Source organism: Candidozyma pseudohaemuli, assembly GCF_003013735.1.
Source record: "Candidozyma pseudohaemuli strain B12108 chromosome Unknown scaffold00014, whole genome shotgun sequence".
NCBI lineage: Eukaryota > Fungi > Ascomycota > Pichiomycetes > Serinales > Metschnikowiaceae > Candidozyma > Candidozyma pseudohaemuli.
Window position 1 is genome coordinate 1886 of NW_020194448.1, and position 23955 is coordinate 25840.

A 23955-nucleotide genomic window follows, 5' to 3' on the forward strand; every position below is an offset into this window, starting at 1 on the left:
GTTTGGTGAAACACAGGCGTAGGGGTTCTTTCCGGAACGTTCCGTGGTGAAGAAGATGCGTCATAACAGCGTTGAAGTCTCGATGGATAAAAACTAGGCGGTCGAGCAGGCGTAATACGTCCACAGTGGCTCGATAGGAGGTTGCGGGCTCCGAGTAGGATTTGGCCTGAGCGACATGGTCGCGCCGAAGAGCTTCATAGATGGGTGATGGTATTTGCCACGAGTTAAACCACTCGCAGAATTCCTGGGCGGTGTCGAGGGCTGCCACATGGGAGGCCGCGTCAATGAACGCTTGTCGGGCGGTCCACTTGCGAGAGTTGGGCAGCTGGAGGAGCGCGTGATGAAGGGCCCGTCCAGAAAACGGCTGAAGGCGGATCTGCGGGTAGAGGGCGGTGCGTAGGCGGGTCGGGTCTTGGAAATCGAGGTCGCGTAAATGGTATGTGACCGACGGCTTTGGAGGTGGTTGGGGACGCGGTTCGTCTTGAGCCAGGCCTACCGTTTCAGCTGGATTCAGGTTGACCGGGTCAGTTGGATCTGGTGTAGAGGCCGGGGCTTCCGCGTCGGTGGGCAGAGCGGCTGCCGTGATGGTGGGAGGTGTGGCATCGCCCGGGGTGGTGGCCAGACAAGGTTCCGGTGTGGTGGCTGAAGTTGAAGGCAAAGGATCAGGCGGAGGGTTGTCCACAGACGGGTCGACGGGAGGCTGCTCTGGGCGAGTGGGTTCCCGAGGGGCCGTCGGTGCCGGATCGGTGCCGGACTCAACCGCCGCTGCCGCAGGTAAGGCTGGCTGGGGAGCAGTAGCAGGTGTTGATACAGTGTGCATGGGCACGACCCCGGTTCCAGGTGCGGGAGAGAACCCTGGTGCCGGAGCGAAACCCGGGTGAGTACCCGTGGAGACTACGTAGTGGCCCGGCGGCGAATAGGGGGTCGCAAAGACCGTGGGCACTGGACTGGGTTGGGGATGCGGACCGTAAGGCACCGGGTAAGATAGTGGCTGAGTGGTACCGGGTGCCTGATAGTATATGACCGTGGGGCTCGCGGTGGTAGGGGGAAGTGTGGGTTCTGTGGTGGGTGACGTGGGTTCGGGCGCAGTCTTGCCACTGCGAGTGGGGAACCATTTCGTCGATAGAGCCATGCGGATGAGGAGGGTGACCCCGACACAGAGATCCCTGACGAGAAACACACAGAATGAGCTAACTAGCCAGAGGGCTCGTGTGGGCAGAAGGGCCAACGAGAGGATGGCGTAGACGCGTGGGATGGCCGACCAAATGGCAGAAACAACGGACCACATGAGTTTCCAGAGTGGTCTGGCGTACCAGGGGCCGCTGGGTCGCCGAGGCAACGCGGGAGAGGTCAGAAAACCCAGGCTGCCGATGGCCAGCGCTGAAGTGACGCGGTGCTCCAAGATGACATCGGCTGCTGGAGTTGCTGGTGGTGGCGACGGCTCGGGGGACGTCCACCACAGGTAGAATGCGACACCCACGGCCAGACCCCCGACGACAACAGCACGGCGGAAATAGGACAAAGTTTCTGTACCAGCGGCTATGGCAAATTGGGTGAGGCCGTTAAAAATGAAAGAACCGCCGTGGAAGACACCGCGGAGGAGATAGCGGAAAATTTCGAGGACGAATTGTCTTTTCCAAAGGGATTTCCAGTAAGGAAACTGAAAGTAGCGAAAAGACTGGATGGTACGGACTCGGGCTGTGACGGCGTCACGGATCGGGCTCAGTAACTCCTTGAGGTAGGTGAAAAAGGCGGAGTCACGGAACCAACAGCTGAGGTCCGTGAGCGGATGGGAAATCTTGTCATACGTGGTGAGGATCCAGACGTGAGGACCTTGGAAGTAGGCGTTCTGAAAAGAGTGATAACCGGTTTCAACGCGATGGTGAATGGCTGTGGACCATGCATACACGCTAACGGCGGCGTTGGTAAAGCGAAGTCCGTATGGAGCGATTGCAGTGACAACAGGTTCGAAGTACTGGTGGTACACCCGTGTGTTTCCGTCAATCAGAAGGGAATTAAGGAATAGGGCAAATCCGACAGCGTCCTGGGAAACTGAGTAACGCCAGCTGTCAGGGCACTGCGACACGAAGGTGCTGAACGGTGATGGGGGTGCTGGGACAGGGCACATCACCGACAGGCCTCCGGCGGCGAGAAGTTTGTCTAAAGATGGATCGTCGAACACTGCTTGCAAGCGCAAGATGGCCTTGCCAGTAGCGGCGAGGGCAACGGCGCCCGATATGGTTGCAACCCTAGGGTCGCGTTGGACCATATCGAGGGCAAGGTGTATTGCGAGCGCCGCAGTCCCGGTAAGGACCGTGAAAAGGTTTTGGCGTGTGTGCAAGCGGAACCAGCGCCAGTCGATGGCAATAAATGGTGGTGGAAGCGCTGGTGGGAGTGGTTCCGGATCTGGTAACCGGCCTGTCGAGTCCGCCACAGGGGTGGGCTCGATGGGTTCGGTAGTTGGTGGGACCTCCATGTTAGGTTCGCGCAGATTTGTGTTTGACATACTTAACTCCCTCGTGTAAGACTAGGTACTAACGGATTCTAGCTAAATATATAGACCGAATTGATCCTCAGCTATCCTCCGAGTTCGGGAACGTACCAGCCAACGACAGGGCTACACGATGGTTACGAGGGTTACGAACTTCGAGTAGCCTCTGACGTCACTGGGTGTTTCCCTAGGAGGCTATCTGGTGCGGGATCCTAGTGTCAAGTACCTAACATTCTCTCATCATCCGAAAAGGTGTAGCCTCACCATAGGCACGCTAGATTTATGCTAATATCGATTCAAAAGCATCAAAAAAAGCTTACTTTTAATTGCACATCGATTATTGATTTATTATGGGTCGACATCTGGTTGTTGGTTATCAATTGTAGTATTGAAGTCTATCGTACTACATCCTTCAAAGTAAATTTGCAAAAAATGAAGGCGCGTCCCCCATTTCGCAATTATGAGAAATCAAGTAAATGTCCTTAAAATTCAAACAAACTTCAAAACGAACTAAAGCAAGGCAAATATCGCAAAACAGATAGTCACAAGCTTCGAAATCTTTTATTTACCTCCTATTATTTGTCCCCGGGCCACCGATACATTGGTCTGAAATGTGCGCCTGGGACGTTATTCGCGGTGACGATTTGGGACATATTACACGCGTCCCGCCGCATCCTCTTTTTCGGTTCTCGCTTTTTTCTACAACCAACTACATCTTTAATACCATATGTCCAACTTCGTGTCGTCTCCACGAAGCATCCCTTCAGATGCCGCAAGACTTCTAAATTCGTCCCATATCTCGTCCTCCTTGGGAAGATCCGCCAATTCGCCTCTGAGCAGTCAGCCTAATGTCCAATATAGTGATACACTGCAAGCTCAGACGGCCGCTAAGGAGAGAGAGATGAGAATGCCTGCTCTGATCAGAAGCGCCGTTGAAGTTCCCAAGGTTGTCGATGTCACCGGTGAAAAAGTTCGTGAATCGTTCGAGCAGTTTATCGAGGAGTTTGTCGACCAGGAAAGTGCCGATGACGAGTGGGGCGGAAAGGCATACTTGGCTCAAATCGAATCGATGAGGGTTTTCGAATACTCTACCTTGTACGTGGACTACCAGCATTTGGTGGGGAGAGAGAATGGTGTGTTGGCCACTGCTATCTTGGAGCAGTACTACCGTTTCAACCCATTCTTGTTGAAGGGCTTGAGAAGACTTTTGAAGAGATACGCTCCCTCATTGCTTTACATGAGCTTGTTGGGAAATAACGACGCAAACGCCGAGGGCGCCGATACGGAGGCTGGCTCTTCAAGCACCTCGGGCGCCACATCCAACGAGAGAGTATTTCAGATTTCCTTCTTTAACTTGCCCGTCACCCACAGAATTCGTGACATCAGAACAGAGAAAATCGGTTCATTGATGGCTATTTCCGGTACCATTACGCGTACGTCTGAGGTTAGACCCGAATTGCACAAGGGTTCCTTCACCTGTGACATGTGTTCTGCTGTGGTGGATGGAGTGGAACAAATTTTCCGCTTCACCGAGCCCACTGCCTGTCCCTCGTGCTCTAACCAGTCCTACTGGACGTTGAATGTCGCCAAGTCGCAGTTCATCGACTGGCAAAAGTGTCGTATTCAAGAAAACTCCAATGAGATTCCTACAGGCTCTATGCCCAGAACATTGGACGTGATCTTGCGTGGTGAGGCCGTCGAGAAAGCAAAGCCCGGCGACAAGTGTAAGTTCACTGGTACAGAAATTGTCATTCCAGACGTCTCTCAGTTGGGCTTGCCTGGCATCAAGGCTCAGTCCATCAGAGAAAGTACAGCCACAAACTCAGATTTCAACTCAGGCGTTTCCGGTTTGAGATCTCTTGGTGTTAGAGACCTTACCTATAAGCTTGCCTTCTACGCCTGTCACGTCAGCTCACTTGTTAACAAGCCTTCTGACAATGGAAGCAATGTTGAAGAGGAGCAGGGCCCTAACGACCAGGAAGTATTCTTGAACTCTTTGTCTGACTCCGAGGTCACTCAGCTTAAGGATATGGTCAAAGATGAGCATGTCTACGACAAGCTTGTTCGTTCTGTCGCCCCAGCTGTCTTTGGTCACGAAACTATCAAAAAGGGCATCTTGTTGCAAATGCTTGGAGGTGTTCACAAGAAAACCGTCGATGGTATCAACTTGAGAGGTGATATCAACATCTGTGTCGTGGGTGACCCATCGACTTCGAAATCTCAGTTCTTGAAGTACGTCTGTGGTTTCTCTCCACGAGCAGTCTACACATCTGGTAAGGCTTCTTCCGCCGCCGGTTTGACTGCTGCCGTTGTTAAAGATGAAGAGAGTGGTGAATACACCATTGAGGCAGGTGCCTTGATGTTGGCAGACAACGGAATTTGTGCTATCGACGAGTTCGACAAGATGGACCTTGTTGACCAAGTTGCTATTCACGAGGCTATGGAACAGCAGACCATTTCCATCGCAAAGGCTGGTATCCACGCTACCTTGAATGCTCGTACTTCCATCTTGGCTGCTGCTAACCCAATTGGTGGCCGTTACAACAGGAAGTTGGGCTTGCGTGCTAACTTGAACATGACTGCGCCTATTATGTCCAGATTCGACATGTTTTTCGTTGTCTTGGATGACTGTAACGAAAGAGTGGACACCCAATTGGCATCGCACATAGTCGACTTACACATGTTGAAGGACGATGCTATCGACCCACCGTTCTCTGCTGAGCAGTTGACAAGATACATCAAATACGCCAAAACTTTCAAACCTCGCATGACCAAGGAAGCTAGAGACTTCTTGGTTGCTAAGTACAAGGAGTTGAGAAGCGACGATGCCCAGGGTCTCGGAAGGTCCTCATACAGAATTACAGTCAGACAGTTGGAATCGATGGTAAGATTGTCTGAAGCCATCGCCCGTGCCAACTGTACTGAAGAAATTACACCCACATTCGTTTCTGAAGCCTACGACTTGTTGCGTTCGTCTATCATCAGAGTCGAGATGGATGACATCCAGATTGACGACGATGATGCCGATGGAGAAACCATGGACATCGAAGATGACGACGCCAACCCTGAAGTGGAGGAAATTCGTGAAGGACTTGAAACTTCGGTTACACGTAGGGCAAGAGATGCTCCTCGTTCCAGTATTTCCTACGACAGATACGTTGCCATGATGAACCTAATAGTGAAGAAGGTATCGGATGATGATACTGCTGGAGGCAACGGTTTGACCAGAGATGAGATTGTCGACTGGTACTTGCATCAAAAGGAAGACGAGATCAATACTGAGCAAGAGTTCCATGCTGAAAGAGCTTTGGCTTATAAGGTGTTGAAGAAGTTGGATAAGGACAGAATTTTGATGAGTGTCACGCAGAATCTTAACGAAGATGCTCTTCCCGAGGATGAATACGAGAGGGAGCAGCAGGGAAGCCGGACGGTTTACATTATCCACCCTAACTGTGCGATCATGGACTTTTTCGACAACCAGGCCCAGCCTGAGGAGCAGGAAACAGGAGAGGAGTAGGAGAGGAGTAATACGGTGTAATGACTTAATTTGTATACTATGTTCAATGTTGTATGTTCAGTTATGTATAATGAGAGGCCGTCGTAACGTTAATGCTTTGTGTCGCCGTTCTTTTCGGCGTCGTTCTTTTCGAGGTTTTCTTCCAGCTTTCCGGATTTATCAAGTCTCCAGTCAGCAACAGAAATCAGACCAGCACAGTCTAAACAATGTTCCACGAAATGCTTCGAGGTCTGGAACATTTTTTGGCAGCTGCGACACCAGCCTGGGTCGGAGCCAGGGTACATGTGCTCCTTGTCTTTGACGTAATGGACAAGACGCAAATGTCTCTTCAAAACGTCTAATCTGTTGAAGGAGCCACCGTTTCTGTGGCAGGTTGGGTCGGTACGCCAGTAAGGGCAGTGGAACATGGGTTCCAGGTGAGATTTTTCATGTCTGCGCAAATCCGATTGTCTAGCAAAAGACCACTCGCAATCCTGGTAGGTACAGACATATGGCTTGGACGCATCTCTAGCGTCACCATCCTTCTTGCCCTTTCTGGGGCCCTTGGTCAGTTTGGAAGGCGTCAAGGATTTGGGGTTGTACTTGGGCTTCAGCTGAGACTTGCTGCGGTAGACTGGATCTTTGAAGTACACAAAGGAATCATCCTGTTGGGGCACCTCCGCATGGCCATTGGAAGCTGTAGTGGCCGGCGTGCCCAGGGGTGGTGGAACAGCAGAGCTGGATCTAGAAAGCGGGGCTGTTGTCTGCAAAGGTTGGGCGATCTGCGAAGGTAGCTGTTGGTACGACGCCTGAGGCTGTTGGTACTGGTACTGGGAGAGCTGCTGCACCTGTTGCACCGGCTGCTGAGGCACCTGTTGGACCTGCTGAACTTGCTGGACCTGCTGGTACTGTTGGACGGGGATCAGGAGCAGCAGAGGAATGGTTTGCTGCAAAGCGTGTTGCAGCAGAGCCACGGGCTGTTGCAAAGGCTGCAGCAGCAACGGTTGTTGCAGCAAAGGCTGTTGTTGCAACGGTTGTTGTAAATGCTGTTGCAGCAGTAAAGGCTGCAGAAGCGGCTGCTGCAAGGAGATGGGCTGGGCCTGGGAGTATTGGTAGGCGGTGAAAGGGTCCTGGGACGAGTGGTAGTTGGGCATGGAGTATTTGTTGCCCAACAGGTAGACGTTGTTCAAGGACTGGCCATAATAGGGTTGGGTGTTGTAGTAGGAGGCCGAGGACATTTGGCCCGCGGGAGGATGGAGGCCTACGGCCTTTTGGGAGTACGGTAGGGGCAGAGCGTAGGAGGACTTGACGTCTTCTCTTCGGTCATTAGGCGAGGACATATACTGGGGGTGTTAACGAAGGACGCGCGGAAGAAGGTGTTGTGGATCTAGGAGATGGAGAAAAGCGATGAGCCGCTTGATGTGAGGTTCTGCGTATGTGTCGGCTTTTTGGGAGCGAATTCCTGCACCCAGCCGCGGGCGAGAAGATTTTCCACCAAAACGTCGCGGCTCGAGCCCCAGGCCTCAGGCCCCCAGTGTTTTGAGAATGGGGTAAGGGCTGGCAGGTTTCTGGGGGTGAAATTTTCGGAAATGGGGCTTCTCGTATAATTTCGTAAAATGCCCTACGGATCTAGGATTTCCAAAAGTTTGATCGCCCTCTGCAGAGCCGCTGTGCGTGCTGTTGCGGAGCATAAACGCCACGACCCTCCGACCCAACGGTTGGACAACGCCTGCGGCAGAAGCCAGGTTCCGCACCGGCGCTTGTGGCTGCAAATGCCTAGGGCTCGCGAGCCCTGAGGAGTAGAAGTGTGAGAGAACAAACTGGGAGAAAGTAGCATTCTTTTTTTTAAAGAAAAAAATTATTCTCTTCCTCTTCAACTGTAGCCCCCGCGGAAGCCGTTTTCTGCCCGGGTGATGACCGGATGTTGTGTGACATTGAGGAGAGGGTGGATAGGCCCACACCTTTTCAGGCAAGAGCCGTGAATCGTGGATCCCGCTGCTGATTTCTTTTTGAAGAACGCCCGAAAACGCCAGGTAAACACACCAGCGCCGTGCCACACTCGGACGCTGGTCTGATGGTTAGTTCTCGTTGCCAAGCCTAATCATAACCCAGCTCATCACGAGGTTGCATTGGCTACGGAAGGGTGATGTCAGCGGGGAGGCTCGAGACACGGTGGTTATGGGCGTCTGGCTTTCCCGAAATGTTTTTAGTTGGCAGAAGAAATCTGTGGTTGCAGAAACGAAGTCGTTGACAGCCCGTACTAAGGTTCGGGGTTCGGGGCGAGGATAATTCCTTGGACATTGTTACACGGTTCTTCGACTTGTGTCTTGTCAAAAAGGCGCAAGAAGCGACTAATTTTCGGAGAGTGGGTGGGGCCTTGTGGCTGAAGGGAGAGAAGTTTAGAGGGTACAGTTTGGATTTCAGCGGGTGGTTTGTGGGATACTGATTTATCCGAGCCTCTGTCGACACCAACAGGGACGGTTTTTTTCAGAGCTTAGTTCCAAGCCTCTCGGCAGCCCCACACCCAGCTTTTGCGTTTTTCCCAGCAACCGTGGCGTCAGGTTTTGCAGTGCTTCAGGATGGAGAAGATCCAGTTGTAGAACCAGCCCTACACTGAGCTAACTAGGGCAAATGTCTTTTTGGTGCTTGGCTCTCACCAGTGTGCCCAGTTGGCTCCCATTATCTGCCCAGTCCCAGTCTGTAGTGAACTTTAGTGTGACAGACTTCTAGATCAAAATCCAAACCCTTGCTTGAAGAAGTATGCACCCCAAAGTTTATTTGATAGTTGTTATCTACCGTTTGCTCTTTAGGGCGGCTAAGATACCTCGTGTGAGTCTGTGCGAATGAACAAAATCGGGTTCATGCTGATAAAACAATGTTTCGTGATTTCATTCCAAAATCAATCGCAATCCTCTCATTTTCAAGGTATTACTAAACCGGCTTACGCATGAGAATTTGCTTCTGTGAAAGGGTTCTCAACGTTAGTCATGGGGTAGTAATGCATTAGCAACCAGAGCGGCTCCTGCACCGGTAGCCCTATAAACCCACCCGGGGCCTGTCTGGGGTCGACAGAATAATTCTCTTTTTCCCATGTCAGAAGTAAGTCTTACACAAATATGAGCTTTTTGCGTTTCATTCGTGGTTTTGCTAACACGCAGAAGAACAAAATCGAAATCCTCAAATTCGCCGATAAGGACGGTGCTTATCGCAGGTTGCCCTCCCAGTTCCGTAATGCCATCTCCAGGGAACCCAATGCTGAATTTCCTCCCGACTTGAACAGATACCACCTTTACGTCTCTTTTGCGTGTCCATGGGCCCACAGGGTGCTTATCACCAGAGCCTTGAAGGGTCTCGTTCAGGCATTGCCCGTTTCGGTTGTCCACTGGCACATGGACGAAAACGGATGGAGATTCCCCACAAAGGAGGAATTGCTGGGTCTCAAGAACGGTGACATCTCTGTGGGTACTGCTGAGCCAAACTACGGTTTTGAGAGATTGAAGGAGTTGTACTTCAAGGCTAACCCGGAATACAACGGCAGATTCACTGTTCCCGTCTTGTGGGACAAGCAGAAAGAGACAATTGTCAGCAACGAAAGTGCTGATATCATCCGTATGCTCAATTCCGAATTTAACGATTTGTTGCCAACCGACTATGCCCAGGTCGACTTGTACCCAGAGAACTTGCGTTCCAGGATCGACGAGATCAACGACTTGGTGTATGACAACATCAACAATGGTGTCTACAAGACGGGTTTTGCCACCTCTCAGGAAGTGTACGAGAAGGAGGTGAAGAAAGTGTTTGCTCACTTGGACAAGGTGGAGCAGATTTTCAAGACCAACCAAGACAAGAACCACAATGACAAGTTTTTGACGGGAACAACCCTTACGGAAGCGGATGTTCGTTTGTTTACCACCATTGTGCGTTTCGACCCTGTTTACGTCCAGCACTTCAAGTGCAACATTGGCATGATCAGGTACCAGTACCCATACATCAACGACTGGTTGCGTTTGCTATATTGGAAGATCCCAGCCTTCAAGGATTGGACCAACTTCGAACACATCAAGAAGCATTACACCAAGTCGCATAAGGCCATCAACCCACACGGAATCACTCCTGTGGGCCCCATTCCCGACGTCGAAATCGAGTAAAAACACAAATATCTAGTTCAACATGCCTTTCAATATGGAATCCGGCCGCCGCGTATATTTATATCCGGACGTTCCCGAGTAGTGTCGTCAGAGTATCCAAGAATTGCTAAAATCTCATCCGTCCATGTTCCTGCCCTATACACCTGAGCCTCAGGCACCACGCAGCAGGAACCAAATAGGCGCCCAGCCGTTTGAGATCGAGATCTGAGGTGAGTAGCGAATAACAATAAAAAAAATAAACGGCAAATTTTAAGCCAAAAATCATTGTTTCGCAGATAAAAAATCGAGCTATTATTCTCTTTTAGCCACAATTCCCGATCCTGGCTCAATACAGGCGAGGTGCTTTGTCGTTAAGGTGTTGTGCCCGAGCGCTCGAAAACACGCGAATTTAGTTCACGACAAACATCAAACTAACGCTATGAGAGGTATGGTTTCAGACAACACAGGGTGAAATTATAATCATTACTAACAGCAGATTACAAGATCGTCGTCTTAGGTGCTGGTGGTGTCGGTAAGTCGTCCGTCACTGTCCAATTTGTACAAGGCGTGTATGTCGAGAGTTATGATCCCACAATCGAAGACTCCTACAGAAAACTGATTGAAGTGGACGGCAGAGCCTGTGATCTAGAAATTTTGGACACTGCTGGTGTGGCCCAGTTTACTGCCATGCGTGAATTGTACATCAAGTCGGGCAAGGGCTTCTTATTGGTATACTCCGTGACTGACGAGAACTCTTTGACAGAGTTGTTGGCTTTGAGAGAGCAGGTTCTCCGGATTAAGGACCTGGAGAACGTACCAATGGTGCTCATTGGTAACAAGAGCGACTTGGATGATGACAGGGTCTTGTCCATCGATGACGGTATCAAGGTCTCCCAACAGTGGGGACTGGTTCCCTTCTACGAAACGTCTGCAATGTATAAAACCAATGTTGACGAGGCATTCATAGACGTTGTGAGACAGATCATGCTTAAGGAGGCCCAGATTAGCGCAGAGAAGAAACAGCAAAAGGAGTTGCAGAAACAGCAGGCGTTAGAGGGTGACAAGGGCGCCGCAGTCAACGGCGCCGGCATCGACAGTGAGTCCGTTCTCAAGAGAAATAGACAGTCAACGGCATCCAAGAAGTCAAAGAGCCACAGCAAGTGCTGCACCATCGTCTGATGGGGAAGTCAAGATTTAAAACTAGTATAAACGCTGAGTTGTCCCCTATTTCAACTCAGCAATCTGGGATATAAGCCCGTGAAAGCGACATAAAGAGATTCCTCGTGCTGCGCCTCGAGGCTTCAATAACGAGTAATCGTCGAAAGACATAATAAATGATAATTTCATGAACGGAAGCTGTGAGCAAGTAGAAGTAGACTCAAATCGTTGGTAGACTAACGTCTTAAGTATGTATATGGAGGATTGGCTCTGTAGACTAAAGTATATGTCCGTCATTTGACTCAGCCACAGCATTTGCACCCATTCTAATTGCCTCACCAGTCATCAAAAGCGGTTTCTCTACAGTTCAATCTCGAGATCATATGAAACTGAAGCATATAAGTGTTTTTGGGGAAATAGCAACCTAAATTGTCGTATGTAGCTGTTATCATCTCACCCGAGTATCTGCATCGCAACGGCTGCCACTATGGATCAGCATCTTTATACCACAAGAATTTCAAGAGCCACGAGAATAAAAACCAAAAAAAAAGAGTGTGAAGCATGCAGAAAATCCATAAAAAATCAACATCTATATTGGCCCCTCTTAAATTTTAGTCTCCCTCCTGTGATCATCCGGATGCACCGTGGCCGGTATACATCAATGCGTTACCGCATAACCTGGGGTTTTTAGTCGGACTTCTTTAATCACAAACACATTCCTCATGTACGCTTTAGGACCGGTGGTCAACTTTGCTCCGGTCGAGTTCCAGCAGCGGCCTCCACGACGGCAGTATGTCCCCAAGCTGCAAACAGAAAGGAACAACACGCTGGAAAACGTGCTTGATACAAATGAACGGCATAATGCTGGAGAACTTATAACATACATATTTCCCGACTTCAAGGCTGTCAGCTATTTCCAGAAAGATTTCATAGCACTTAATGAATTCCACGTTGCTGAGGAGACAGAGGCTCTGGGGTTCGAGATATACCTAGTCGACCAGTGGATACGAGGCAGAAAGATAGGTGGTGTAATTTCCGCTTATACCGGCAATGCCGAAGCCAGGGTGAAAGTCATCAAGTTTACCATTCTACGGAAGCCCCTGAAACAGTATCCGGCTCGGTTCCAGGAGTACCTCAATGAGATGATGATGAACCATGCTACGTTCAAGAAGATGGAACTAGAGACGAACCTGTCCTCGCAGGACGAGACAATTGTCAACGAGTTTTTGCTTGTCACCAGCTTAGAGGCGCTTCCTTCAAACTTGAATTTGATTCCTGTGACTGAGGGAGATACCAGGCTTGTGGAGGAGCGCTTCGTCCTCAACTCCAATCTCAAGAAACTTAACTGCGGAGGTCGTTCCCTTTCACTTGCAGCTCAGAAAGTGTCTTCCGCATCGGAGGATAAGTTCAGGCAGATGTACAAACTCCTGGATGAGAACGTGCCTATGAAGTTTGCTATCAGACAGTTGGTGAACCTTATACAAACTTGTTTGTTCTACTTTGATTTTCTTGATGCCAGATACTGTGATGGCCTTCTCTGTCAGAAAACGGAAGATGCAATCAATAATTGGTGGAGCTTGATCGGCTTGCCTCACTTCAATGTCAAGCCTAATCCAAAAAGCGGCATCCTTCCCTCTAAGTCTGTCGCAGCCATTCTTAGTCTCACACTAAGCGTTAGGTTGCGCTTACATTTGTATGGAGGCTGTGATGTTCCCAAAGATGTTTTCGATTTTGAGAACTTCATGCTCTCTATCGGTCAGTTTCAAAAGCAGGTCAAGATCGAGAAGAAGAGAAAGCTTGATTTGTTGACTCTTCTGCGCTTGTTTAACTTCACGAGCCAGAAGTATCCCTCCGATAGTACAAAGCATACAGGAGATCTCTCTGGAGATGAACATGAGGACTTTTATGATCCGTACGTTGGAACATATGGTCCAAACAAGAGCTCTTCTCGCTTTTCACAGAACTCCAAGGAAAACTCCTTGTATAAGAGAAACCGACTTTATTACTCAAAGGAACTCAAGAAGCTCACTAATGTCGTCAAGAATACAGTGCAAGATCATATTATTGTAAGGGAGGACGACGACAACTTCTTTGATCCTTCATCAGCAGCTGGAGGAAAGATAAGAAACAAAATTGCATCAAAGCTTAGTGATAATGTTTCACCAAGTGATATCGAAACCTTAGATTTGGATCTTTTGGTTCGCAAGCATTTGTATGGCAAGACTCTTAAAGGACTTTGGCACGGGTCGTCTCATCATGACGACCACTCACAAAGAACACTTCATGTTGGCTATACAACACACCCAGAGCGTCACGGCTCAACTTCGAGGAAGGGCTCGGATGACAACTCGAAATATAAGTTTATCAGTTTGAAACAAGCGATAACTATGAACCAAAACGCTAGTGCCTTCTCAAATGATCGCAATAAAAGAGGAAGTCGTATGAGATTCGGCTTTCAAGGAAGGAGGGGAAATGGTCTTGCTAAAAAAGACATGTTCGCCGACTTTGCTTCAACTGACAAGGCATCTCCAAACAAGCAGCATTTCAACGAATCATTGTTGGATGCTCAACTTAATCAGCTCGCAAATGGAGCAGACTACGAAGCATGTAAGCAGGCGGTGGAGGAGTGTGCGCCAGAATTGCGCCAAAGAGATACCAAGGCTCTTCTCAATCGGCGTAATTCCTTCCCGATTGTTCATCCTGGGTCCGACTTGAATTTGAATACCATTGAGTTCGTTCGAGAGGAGCGTGTGGAACTAATCCATGAGATTATTGAAAGAAAGGAGATCCCCCTAAGAAGATCTCTTTCCGTGTCGTGCCTTGATGAACATCTTTTTAGGTACGAGAGACCCATCTCGGAGGAACAAGTTTGCATGAAATTCCTTCAACGATTGATGCAATTGGCCAAGTTAGAGTGCTTGAAAGCCTCTCTCGACAGAACTGGAAACGATAAGGTGAGACGACTCTACAAACAAACTAATTTTGAGTTGGTGAAGCTTCAAAACGTCTACGCGCAGATGCAATCAAAGCATGAGAATATCGAAGATAACTATTCAGCGGTACTTGCCGGTCGTATGCGGGATATTACAGACAACATCGATAGAATGGCTTTTAGATCGCGAGACTTATTGAAAAAGATCAACGAGTTGGATGATAACACTAGAAAATTCGACTTCAACCTTAACAAGGGTAGTGTTCAAAAACTCGAGGACATTTCAGAGCACTTAATTCACAGCCCCAAGTTCCACAAGGTATTCAAAGACGATGAGGAACGTCGCAAAATTATCTTCAGTTTGACAGGACGTGATTATGTTAAAAAGGAGGATAAGGAATATGAGAATACCTATTGGGGCCTCCGCATTATTGTGACATATCTTTACGAGCTCATGGTCTTTGTGCTCCAGGTCTTCAACTTTGACCGATCAAAAATGGACTTGGATAGAATCAGGAAAATATACCGCAAGATTGATCCAAACAGACGTTACATTGACAAGGCTTACAGGCTCGTGGGCCAGGAGCCCACCACGCCAACCACGTCCAGTGCAGAACAATAAGCTAACAATTAGGTCTTCACCAATTTCTCGAAAGTGGTATTCAATACATCGATGGTTTCGTTCAACAGCTTCTTGTAGGCCTCTGATTCTAGGGTTCCCTGTGCGGTGGAGATGTTTTGGAGATTCCTAAGAGACTCTGTTTGAAGGTAGTCCAACACACGAGAGGAGTTCTCCACATTATCTTTCAAATCATTGATGGTTAAATCTTTAATAGAGCTTCTGTAGCCAGCACAGCGCTCCTCGAAAGCCGCTTCCTCGTTCTCTGTTTCGCTTTTTCTAGCCTCACATTGGTCCACAACGGTACTGACAAGCAGTTGAGAATCTGCGATCATCTCTTGCAATTTTCCTCGAATAAAATCCTGTTGTTGCAAAGAAGCAACAAGCTGGATTCTGTTTTTCTCTAGTTCCTCGATGAGCGTTTCCTCGTCTAGCTCTTGAGCTTCCAGAGCAGGTTTCTCCTTCGAGAGTTCTTCGTAAGTCTCCGGTGATACCAACTTTTTGGCAGACGCGGTTAAAGTCACAATTCTCTCATCTAAATCTGTGATTTGGTCATTGAGCAAAGACACCAATGAAGGCAAATGTCTGGGATCTAGCTCCATATCGCTTTCATTGAAATCGGTTGCAACTATGCCCCCAATGCTGAGGTACGGGTGCGAAGTGCGAACAACACGGTCGCTAACGTTATAGCAGAGCTCAAGGCAACTAAGCTACGCCATTTAAAAGCACAGAATGGTGGCTATCACAGACGCTCATGACGACTTGATCCACGATGCCGTGCTCGACTACTACGGCAAGAGATTGGCCACTGCCTCGTCAGACAAGACAATCAAAATCTTTGACATTGAGGGCACTGACAGCCACAAGTTGGTGGAGACCTTAGTTGGCCACGATGGACCTATATGGCAGGTTGCTTGGGCTCATCCCAAGTTTGGCTCCATTTTGGCCTCGTGCTCGTACGACGGCAAAGCTATCATTTGGAAAGAACAACCTGAAACACAGCAGTGGTCCATTATCGCTGAACACCTGATCCACCTGGCCTCCGTGAATTCTGTCTCGTGGGCTCCTCACGAATTGGGCGCTGTCTTGTTATGCACATCATCTGACGGCAAAGTTTCCGTCGTGGACTTCAACGACGATGGAACCACCTCGCATGTTATCTTCGACGCCCATGCCATTGGTGTGAACCTGGCCTCTTGGGCTCCACTCGGTGCTTCTGGAGCCAAGGATGCCAGTAACCAACAGCGAAGATTTGTGACCTGCGGCTCTGACAACTTAGCCAAGATTTGGAGATTCGACCAGGCGCTGGGCTCCTACGTCGAAGAGGCCAAATTGGCCGGTCATTCCGACTGGGTGAGAGATGTGGCATGGTCCCCCTCGATCTTGGTTCGTTCATACATTGCTACTGCCTCGCAAGACCGCACTGTGCTCATCTGGTCGCAGGATAATCAGGGTGTGTGGCAGAAGCAGCCGTTGACGCCAGAGCCTTTCCCAGATGTGTGCTGGAGAGCTTCCTGGTCTTTGCTGGGAAACATCTTGGCTGTCTCGGGTGGCGACAACAAGGTCACGCTATGGAAGGAGAACTTGAAGGGCACATGGATGTCCGCTGGGGAAGTAGAGCAGTAGAGCAAAAATATTCGGTATCACTTGATCCTTTGTAAAATGAAACTGCTACATGTGGTGCTCATCATCTAATATACTTTATCTATAAAAGACGTGGACTATCGATGCAATTGGTTTTGTAGCTGGAAGCTCACAACTCATTGATGGTGGCTGTGAAGATCTTCTGAACGTCCTTCGATGCTTCATTAGCACTCTCCAACACCTCGTCGTGTGAAGCCATACCATCATCCAAGGGCTTTGGGTTTTCTTCGAATGCACTTGGAGGCTTCTCACCTACACCAGCATTTGTGATAAGAGACAAGGCCAACACGTCCATGCCGCTGTGACGAGCCACGATGACTTCGGGCACAGTGGACATACCTACAGCATCACCTCCCAAAGTACGAATCATACGGACCTCCGCTCTGGACTCAAATGTAGGGCCCGCTGCAAAAAAGTATGTACCTTGGTGAATGGCACGAGTTACGCCCAACAGACTGGCTTTCTTGAAGAACAAGTGACGCAATTCGTGGCTGTAAGCGTCAGACAATGGCTGGAAACGAGGACCAAATTCTTCCAAGTTAGGACCCTTCAATGGGTGGAATCCAGCAAGGCCAGGGAAGTTGATGTGGTCCTCAATGATCATCAAGTCACCAGGTTTGAATTTTTCATTGACACCTCCGGCAGCGTTGGTGACTACAACAGTTTTCACATTCAAGAGCTTGGCTAATCTCACTGGGAATGTGGTTTCTTGGAAAGTGTAACCCTCGTAGAAGTGCAACCTTCCAACCATGCAAATAACTGGCACCTTGTTTTCACCAATTGTACCAAAAATGAGCTTTCCAGCGTGACCAGGCACAGTTGATGTTTTGAAGCCAGGAATGTCACCGTAAGGAACCTCCAAACGTGGTTCTGGTGCTAACACATTGGCGATGCCTCCCAATCCAGATCCACAGATGATGAGTACTCTTGGGCTCACGATTGGGGTATCTTTGAAAGGAGCGAGTTTTTCTTTGAGTGAAGAGGCCGCTTTGTCAAGCAAAGCCATGTAATCCTTGGGGGCAACTAAAGACATTGTAGTAGTTTATGAATTATTATTATAGATCAATTTTAGCCAAGCCCGCAGTTAGTGGTGTGAGAATAGATAGGGATGCAAAAAAGAAGCCCGATGCGGGGCTCGAACCCGCAACCTTTTGATTGACCTTAGAAGATTAAGAGTCAAATGCTCTACCGATTGAGCTAACCAGGCTGTTATTGTTTGTGATAATTGCTGCCTTTATATATTCTTTTATATTCAGTTTCTGAATTTATACTCGAATTTTTAAAATTTTGAGTTTTTGAATAGTTTAATTTTGTGTCATGTATTAAGATGCGAGAATTTGAGCCAATTTGGACTACTATTCAGATAATTAGGATCCAGAGTGTCCCGCTACCTTCTTCACACCTTGATTTGGAAGATAACTGGCAACAAACTCGGCGAAAATCTCTGGAAAGGGACTCTTAAGGTATACTGTTGAAAATAATCACAAAATAGGTGCTTAGCTTCAGGGCAGGAGGTGAAGGATGGTGATTATGTAAGAGATTACTCTACGTCAAGTTCTAGTCAATTTGACTGAGTTTAGATGAGACTTTTTTATATTAATTATGCATCACAAACCTTGAAGGCTTTGTTTCTCGTCAATCATGCCGATTTCACTATGGGGACTCGACTTGGATCCTTGCACGTATGACATCGTCGTATCATTCCTAACCGCTGTAGTACCAGGAGATGAGTTTTTGTTGAGCATGTCTCTGCTTTTGTTTGAAAGGTCATCATAGCTCGACAAAAGCGGAGACGACGGCATGTTCACAACAGCAGCTTTCTGGCCATCGAGCTTTGGCAGCGGCCTTCTGAGCGTATTGGAGTTATTCGAGGTATCAGCAAGTGGTGTACGCAGCAGTCCGGCGCCTGGTGTGTTTGCATCCTTTGGTGTCCGTTCACCAAAGAACTGAGACCAGTCTTGGTGATCGGGACTGGACCGCAGACTGAAGGATTTCATGATCATCTGGTCAAAGTCGTGAAGGTCGTCCTCAACGGTTGGCGGTTGGTTTTCCTTATCTTCGTCTTCATATAGATTAATGACACGAGTGTTTGACTTCGTAGCCATAGCTGGTGGTGTGCTTTCTTTTTTGCTATTGGACTGAAGATCTTGTGGAAGGTCGATATCCGTGAGAGGCCCGCCAAAGGAATTCAACTGGTTCATGAAATCATTAAGATCCTGATAGTCAGATACGTCAGTCGGTGTACGCCCATTTGCCAGAGGCGTTGGTTGCTTGCTAAGGTTGACACCGGCATGTCCCTTATTATTCTGGTTTTTGATAAACTCATTTATAGCCGATGGAGCATGCGTAGGGGTAGGAAACTTGTTGAGCTCCATCATAGCACTGGAGAATGGAGAGGACTTATCACGAATAGCATCCTCCTTGAGTTTGAGCTCCTTCTTATACTTCTGCTGCTGTAGATATTTCTTAACAACCGCTTCAGGGCGCATGAAGCCCTTGTTACGGAGGAAAAGGTAACAAGCATTACACAAGGGCCCGAACATACCATCGTAAAGCGACTTGTCAAACTTTTCAGCACGCTGGATGTTCAAATAGCTTGGATGAAACTTTGTCTCGAAGTATCTCCATGTTATGGAGTCATTCGCTGCGCAGTTCCTATTAATGCAAACGAGATCGTGATCGTGAGGTAGCTTCGTACTCGGGATTGTGTGAGTCTTTTTGCTATCGAGATCCTCGGTGTCAGGAAGTGATTGAAAGTGGGAGTGATCGTTATTCGGTATTATGGAGTTGGATTGATGCTTTTTCTCCTGTTGCCCAGGCTTGTAGGGTGGTTGCTGTGGCGTAAATGGGGATGACGACGCGTCGTTCTGGGAATTATAGTCCTCTTCGTCCTCATCCTCTTCATCTATGGGTCGGCTGTTTTCTTGATATTCAGTATCATCCGAGGCCTCGGACATGAGCTCTTCGTGAATCGGCGAGCTGATCATTGAATGCGAAGGGAAGACATTACTAACCATAGACCGGGTCTTCATGGCTCGCATGGGTTGTAAGCCATTGTCCACCGGAGTCTGTACCGTGGGGGTCAATGGCACGTTTGAGCGCCGTCTCTTTCTGGCAGGTTTGTCGATGATCTTGGCCAGCATGAACGGCGCCAGACTGAACCGTTCCTGGATGCTTTTGCTATCGTAACGCGACGGTAAGTTCGACTTATCGGCGTTGATGATGTTGGAAATATGCTGATTAGGAGGATGGTAGAAGATCGGAAGCGACTTCGTCCTTGTGGCCTTAACGGCGGCAGAGGAGGCCATTTGCTGTTTGGCAGGCCTGCTTCTCCGCACAGGCGGCTGTGACTGCTGTGGGTATGATGGAGAAGCCTGGGAGGCCAGCTTCATCTTCTCCGGGTTGGGGCGCTGTTGTTGCTCCTCTGGGTGCTTCTCAATCACATTGAGTTTAAGGCGAATCTCCAAGGTCAACGAGGAGGAGTTTGCCTTATCGCCAAACAAGAAGGAGGCCAGCAAGTTTTGGCAGACACGGCCAGGCACGAGGTGTTGTTTACCAGACGATAGCAAGGAGGACATGACGCCATTGGCCACGAAGGGCTCGTCAGGTTGCTCGGTGATGTCTTTATAGTAAACCGCGTAGTCTTGGTCATGAAGACGAAAGTGCTCCGGAGACGATTTGAGGATTTGCTGAACACAGTTCTTGAGGTCGAAGGCACCTAGAGTGACGAGGGCCTCCTCTTCGGTGGCCAGTTGCATTGGAATCTGGGCGACTTTCACCGAATACTGGTTTTTGGAACGAGACAAGAACACCGTCGGACTGTTGTCGAAGGAGTACAAGACCTTGACTTGCATCCGTCTGTAGAGTTGGTCCTCTGGAGTCATGGCCTTTTTAGTAAACGAATGTGGATGGCTGCTCCAGAAGAAAGGTGTATCTCTAAACAAAAAAAAAGTGACGTATAAACAAGACTTGACCACGGGACTCGCACACAGGGCGCAATGTTGTTAGGGCAGAGATCTTTCACCACAGGATGGAGAACATCGATTGCATGGTCGCACAACGCTCCCATGTAAACAACGCGACGCGAGAGATGATGACGTATCGGAAATAGAAAAAGAAACGGGGAGACGAAGACTATAAATATCGGAAAACCTGCTGCTTTCAAAGTTGAAAAGTATTTTTGAAGTTTGAGTGCCAAAGGGGCCCTTCAGGTGGTGGGCCCTGGCCTTGTTTGTTTTGCAGCCATCGGTTTCGCGGTGTCTCGCGACTAGTATAGCGCGTACAGCAAACAGCCCCACGGCGCCTTAAGCGTGATTTGAGACTTCCGCGGGATCCGAGCTGACATGCCCTTTTATGCGATTTTGATAGGGCTTTCGGAAGCCTCTTTTTTGGCATGCCTCTGGAATGTCTTACCACGCGTGCCACAGTGGTTCTTTGTCATTGGACTTCAGGATCTTGGGGTGGGGCGTGGTCGTAGCTACAACTTATTCCACAATATCTACATTTGTTGCGGTAACTCAAATCAATCGATCAATTGATGTGAACTATGTTATCTATAAGGTGGTTCTTCAGTTCATTGTGGTGATTGCTGCCCCTGCTATGTACAATGTGGTGCGAGCATTTTGCAACCATTTCTGCAACCCACAAACGCTATGTGCGCCGGGCAAGATGCATACATCACGCTAAACCAACAAGTTTTTTGACCTGCTGAAGGTTGTTTGTGGCTATTTCACGAGCCTTGTTGGTACCTAGGGATGTAACTTCAGCTAAATAGGCACGGTCGCCAATCAACCGCTCGTACTCAGCTCTCTTGTCCTTGAACTCCTCCACCACTACTTCAGTAACATAGTCCTTCAATTGCTTGTGGTTTTCGACCCATGCCAAGTCCTTGACTGTTTGTTCTGTGCTTTTGTCAAGAATACCAGAGATTATGCTTACCAAGTTTGATACTCCGGGTCTGTTCACAGGGTCAAACGTAACGGGACCTTGAACAGAGTCTGTAACAGCCTTACGGAACTTCTTCGCAATAACGTCTGGCTCGTCATTTACGTAAACAGACGAGTTTTGATCGGGATCACTCTTTGACATCTTCTTCTCGGGTGTTCTCAAACTTGCAATCTTTTTAGCCGGTGTGAAAAGCGTCTGGGGAAGACGGAAAAAGTTCCCGTAAGTGTGATTGAAAGTTGAAGCAATGTTGCGGCAAAGCTCTAAATGCTGGGCCTGGTCGTCGCCAACAGGCACATGGGTGGAGTTGTAAAGCAAGACATCAGCTGCTTGGAGAACAGGGTATATCAAGAGCCCCGCCTTTGTCTGGCCCATCACCTTCTCTGTGAAGATGCTCTGACTTTCGTTGACATTGGCCTTCAGCTTCCACTGAGTCATTCGGTTCAAGGCTCCCATACTCGTCAAACACACAAGGATCCAATTGAGTTCGGCGTGCTCTGGAATGCTAGACTGGTGAAAAATCACACATCTCTGCGGATCAAGACCCAGGGAAAGTAAGCTGGCAATGGCACCGTCCCTGTTCTTTCTAAGAGTGTTTGGGTCAGGCTGTATTGTCAAGGAGTGAAGATCAGCTGTTCCAAAGAAACAGCTCACTGATGGTGGGGCTTCATTCGCTATGTGCTTCCAGTTCTTGAGGGCTCCTAAGTAGTTTCCCAAGTGGATCTTCCCTGTTGGCTGTATAAGTGAAAAAATTCTTGAGTCTGCTGGAAACTCATTTATTTTATCTATGCTTGCCACAGTGGCCTTGTTGCGTACTGCTCTTATACCAGTTCTTAGCATTCGGTAGGTGGTAATCGTTGATATCCATATCGCGCACTACAAAGTCTACACTATTGAGCTCGATGTTTTCTATTCTCCCGCTAATGACTGATCCTCAAAAACGAAAGTTGATGCTTTGTACATAAAAACTGCCCGTGGACCGCCTCCAAGTTGTGCCCACGGCCATTATGCAATCGATCACCGCTTGTTGTGCCCTTTGACGTACACCTTGTGCCTAGCTCACTTGAAATGACCAATCTCATTATCCAAATTAAACTCCCTTCAAAACGCTTCTAATTAGGATATCCCTGATCGCCCTTGTTCTCCTCAGCAAGAAACCCGCCGCTGGTATTATTGATTTCGATGCCGTATCCTTGTAGTCTCTTTTCAAGTTTCCGCCTCTGCAACTTTCTCCATCTATCTAACTTAGAATATTCGTGCACCCTAAAGCCGAAGACTTTAGGTGTATAAGTTTCCCGACTATGAACTGGAATGGCGTGGGGGAAGTTTTGGAAGAACATAGCAGGGAAAGATGTTCCAAAGTAGGCTCCATCGACGATAGCATGTCTGCCTGACTTCGGGTTGTACAAGTCCTCACATTTAGCGCAATATAGTTTCACTGAGTTGATTCTGGGCTGATCGCTCAACCCAACGGGAAGAAGTGGATGCAAGTGGCAATGAACTCGAGGGCAATATCCGAAATCACCGTTCTTATATTTTTCGAACATTTTGTTGAGGCCTCGCTGAGATAAGATGTATCTTGCGTGGATGAGACCGTATAGTATTCTTGCATTGTGTTCTAAAGCATCTCGATGTTCCTCAGGTTGATGCTCAATATCGGCCATGTCAGTAATGATATCGACCAATGTGGGGATCTTGCTCACCTCTTGGTTAAGGCCCGTCAAGTTGAAACGGTCCCGGATGTAGTCATCGTCTATATCACAGAAGTATTCGTTGCCTTTTATCCCTAAGAACAAGTCAATCCAATATTCAGAGAAGTCTGAGCTCGAGTCGGTGAGTTGGTCATTGCCATTTTCATGAATGGCTGCATGCGACATTTTGAATGCTCAATGTACGCAAAATATGCCTTGTGGGGTTCAGACTGGCTTCTTGATAATGTGGATTATGGGTCAAAGAAGTGTTTTTTGTACACTCGGACTTCACCCCTTGTATGACGGACCACTTTTTTCGGCCAAGAAGATGTCCAAAGTGACGGTCATGAGGCAAGATGATCGATTGAAAGAGGTTCTGAGGAAGACTTCCAACATATACTCTTGAGTAGTAGAATTAATAATACCAAATGTGATGCAATCTTGAAGAAACTCAAAAACCATCTGATCTCACGTGATATAGTATAGATAAGCGCATGAGAAGAGACGGAGCCAACCAATGGAATTCAGGCGTAGTTATAAAAAGAGTGTAGAAAAGTGTTGATAATTTGAACTATCCTCGATGAATATGATTAAATCTCTAATCTGGGATAATCTCTTCCAATTTTAGATGTAGACAACTTTTCCAAATGTACAAGAATCTTGTTGAATTTTTGCGAAAGCGGCAGTATTACTCAGGTTTGACCAATTCTATGAATGTCATGTACCCATTAAAAATCAAGGAGGCAATTTTACAATCATTTTTACTCGGACTGGAGGAAAACATGAAAAACTAAATTGACTTATCTCCTTGACAACCTCAAGAACTAAATTTGGAGGCTTATTTCGAAGAGGA

At 48.2% G+C, this 23955-nt stretch overlaps 11 protein-coding genes and 1 non-coding gene across 12 annotated transcripts; 5 read left to right on the forward strand and 7 right to left on the reverse strand.

Moving 5' to 3' along the window:
* Positions 1-3218: 3218 nt before the first annotated feature.
* On the forward strand, positions 3219-6008 carry MCM6 (MCM DNA helicase complex subunit; the record flags this gene model as incomplete). The annotated part of the gene is made up of 1 exon (XM_024859657.1): positions 3219-6008. One exon carries the CDS (start codon positions 3219-3221, stop codon positions 6006-6008), a length of 2790 nt encoding a protein of 929 aa, XP_024712039.1.
* An 89-nt stretch (positions 6009-6097) lies between these two features.
* Positions 6098-7327, reverse strand: C7M61_004337 (uncharacterized protein; the record flags this gene model as incomplete). Its single annotated transcript, XM_024859658.1, has 1 exon — positions 6098-7327. The coding sequence occupies one exon, from the start codon at positions 7325-7327 to the stop codon at positions 6098-6100; it is 1230 nt and encodes a 409-aa protein (XP_024712040.1).
* Positions 7328-9103: 1776 nt separating this feature from the next.
* On the forward strand, positions 9104-10135 carry ECM4 (omega-class glutathione transferase; the record flags this gene model as incomplete). Its single annotated transcript, XM_024859659.1, has 1 exon — positions 9104-10135. The coding sequence occupies one exon, from the start codon at positions 9104-9106 to the stop codon at positions 10133-10135; it is 1032 nt and encodes a 343-aa protein (XP_024712041.1).
* A 418-nt stretch (positions 10136-10553) lies between these two features.
* Positions 10554-11293, forward strand: RSR1 (Ras family GTPase; the record flags this gene model as incomplete). Its single annotated transcript, XM_024859660.1, has 2 exons — positions 10554-10560; positions 10608-11293. The coding sequence occupies 2 exons, from the start codon at positions 10554-10556 to the stop codon at positions 11291-11293; spliced, it is 693 nt and encodes a 230-aa protein (XP_024712042.1).
* A 701-nt stretch (positions 11294-11994) lies between these two features.
* Positions 11995-14826, forward strand: C7M61_004340 (uncharacterized protein; the record flags this gene model as incomplete). The annotated part of the gene is made up of 1 exon (XM_024859661.1): positions 11995-14826. One exon carries the CDS (start codon positions 11995-11997, stop codon positions 14824-14826), a length of 2832 nt encoding a protein of 943 aa, XP_024712043.1.
* An 88-nt stretch (positions 14827-14914) lies between these two features.
* Positions 14915-15425, reverse strand: C7M61_004341 (uncharacterized protein; the record flags this gene model as incomplete). The annotated part of the gene is made up of 2 exons (XM_024859662.1): positions 14915-14924; positions 14962-15425. The coding sequence occupies 2 exons, from the start codon at positions 15423-15425 to the stop codon at positions 14915-14917; spliced, it is 474 nt and encodes a 157-aa protein (XP_024712044.1).
* Positions 15426-15555: 130 nt separating this feature from the next.
* Positions 15556-16449, forward strand: SEC13 (GTPase-activating protein; the record flags this gene model as incomplete). Its single annotated transcript, XM_024859663.1, has 1 exon — positions 15556-16449. The coding sequence occupies one exon, from the start codon at positions 15556-15558 to the stop codon at positions 16447-16449; it is 894 nt and encodes a 297-aa protein (XP_024712045.1).
* A 127-nt stretch (positions 16450-16576) lies between these two features.
* PNP1 (purine-nucleoside phosphorylase) lies at positions 16577-17500 on the reverse strand (the record flags this gene model as incomplete). The annotated part of the gene is made up of 1 exon (XM_024859664.1): positions 16577-17500. The coding sequence occupies one exon, from the start codon at positions 17498-17500 to the stop codon at positions 16577-16579; it is 924 nt and encodes a 307-aa protein (XP_024712046.1).
* An 87-nt stretch (positions 17501-17587) lies between these two features.
* On the reverse strand, positions 17588-17674 carry C7M61_004344. The gene has a single exon. It is a non-coding gene; the product is annotated as a tRNA-Lys (tRNA).
* A 400-nt stretch (positions 17675-18074) lies between these two features.
* On the reverse strand, positions 18075-20351 carry C7M61_004345 (uncharacterized protein; the record flags this gene model as incomplete). The annotated part of the gene is made up of 1 exon (XM_024859665.1): positions 18075-20351. The coding sequence occupies one exon, from the start codon at positions 20349-20351 to the stop codon at positions 18075-18077; it is 2277 nt and encodes a 758-aa protein (XP_024712047.1).
* Positions 20352-21144: 793 nt separating this feature from the next.
* MSW1 (tryptophan--tRNA ligase) lies at positions 21145-22251 on the reverse strand (the record flags this gene model as incomplete). Its single annotated transcript, XM_024859666.1, has 1 exon — positions 21145-22251. The coding sequence occupies one exon, from the start codon at positions 22249-22251 to the stop codon at positions 21145-21147; it is 1107 nt and encodes a 368-aa protein (XP_024712048.1).
* A 272-nt stretch (positions 22252-22523) lies between these two features.
* CKB2 (casein kinase 2 regulatory subunit) lies at positions 22524-23288 on the reverse strand (the record flags this gene model as incomplete). The annotated part of the gene is made up of 1 exon (XM_024859667.1): positions 22524-23288. The coding sequence occupies one exon, from the start codon at positions 23286-23288 to the stop codon at positions 22524-22526; it is 765 nt and encodes a 254-aa protein (XP_024712049.1).
* Positions 23289-23955: the final 667 nt, after the last annotated feature.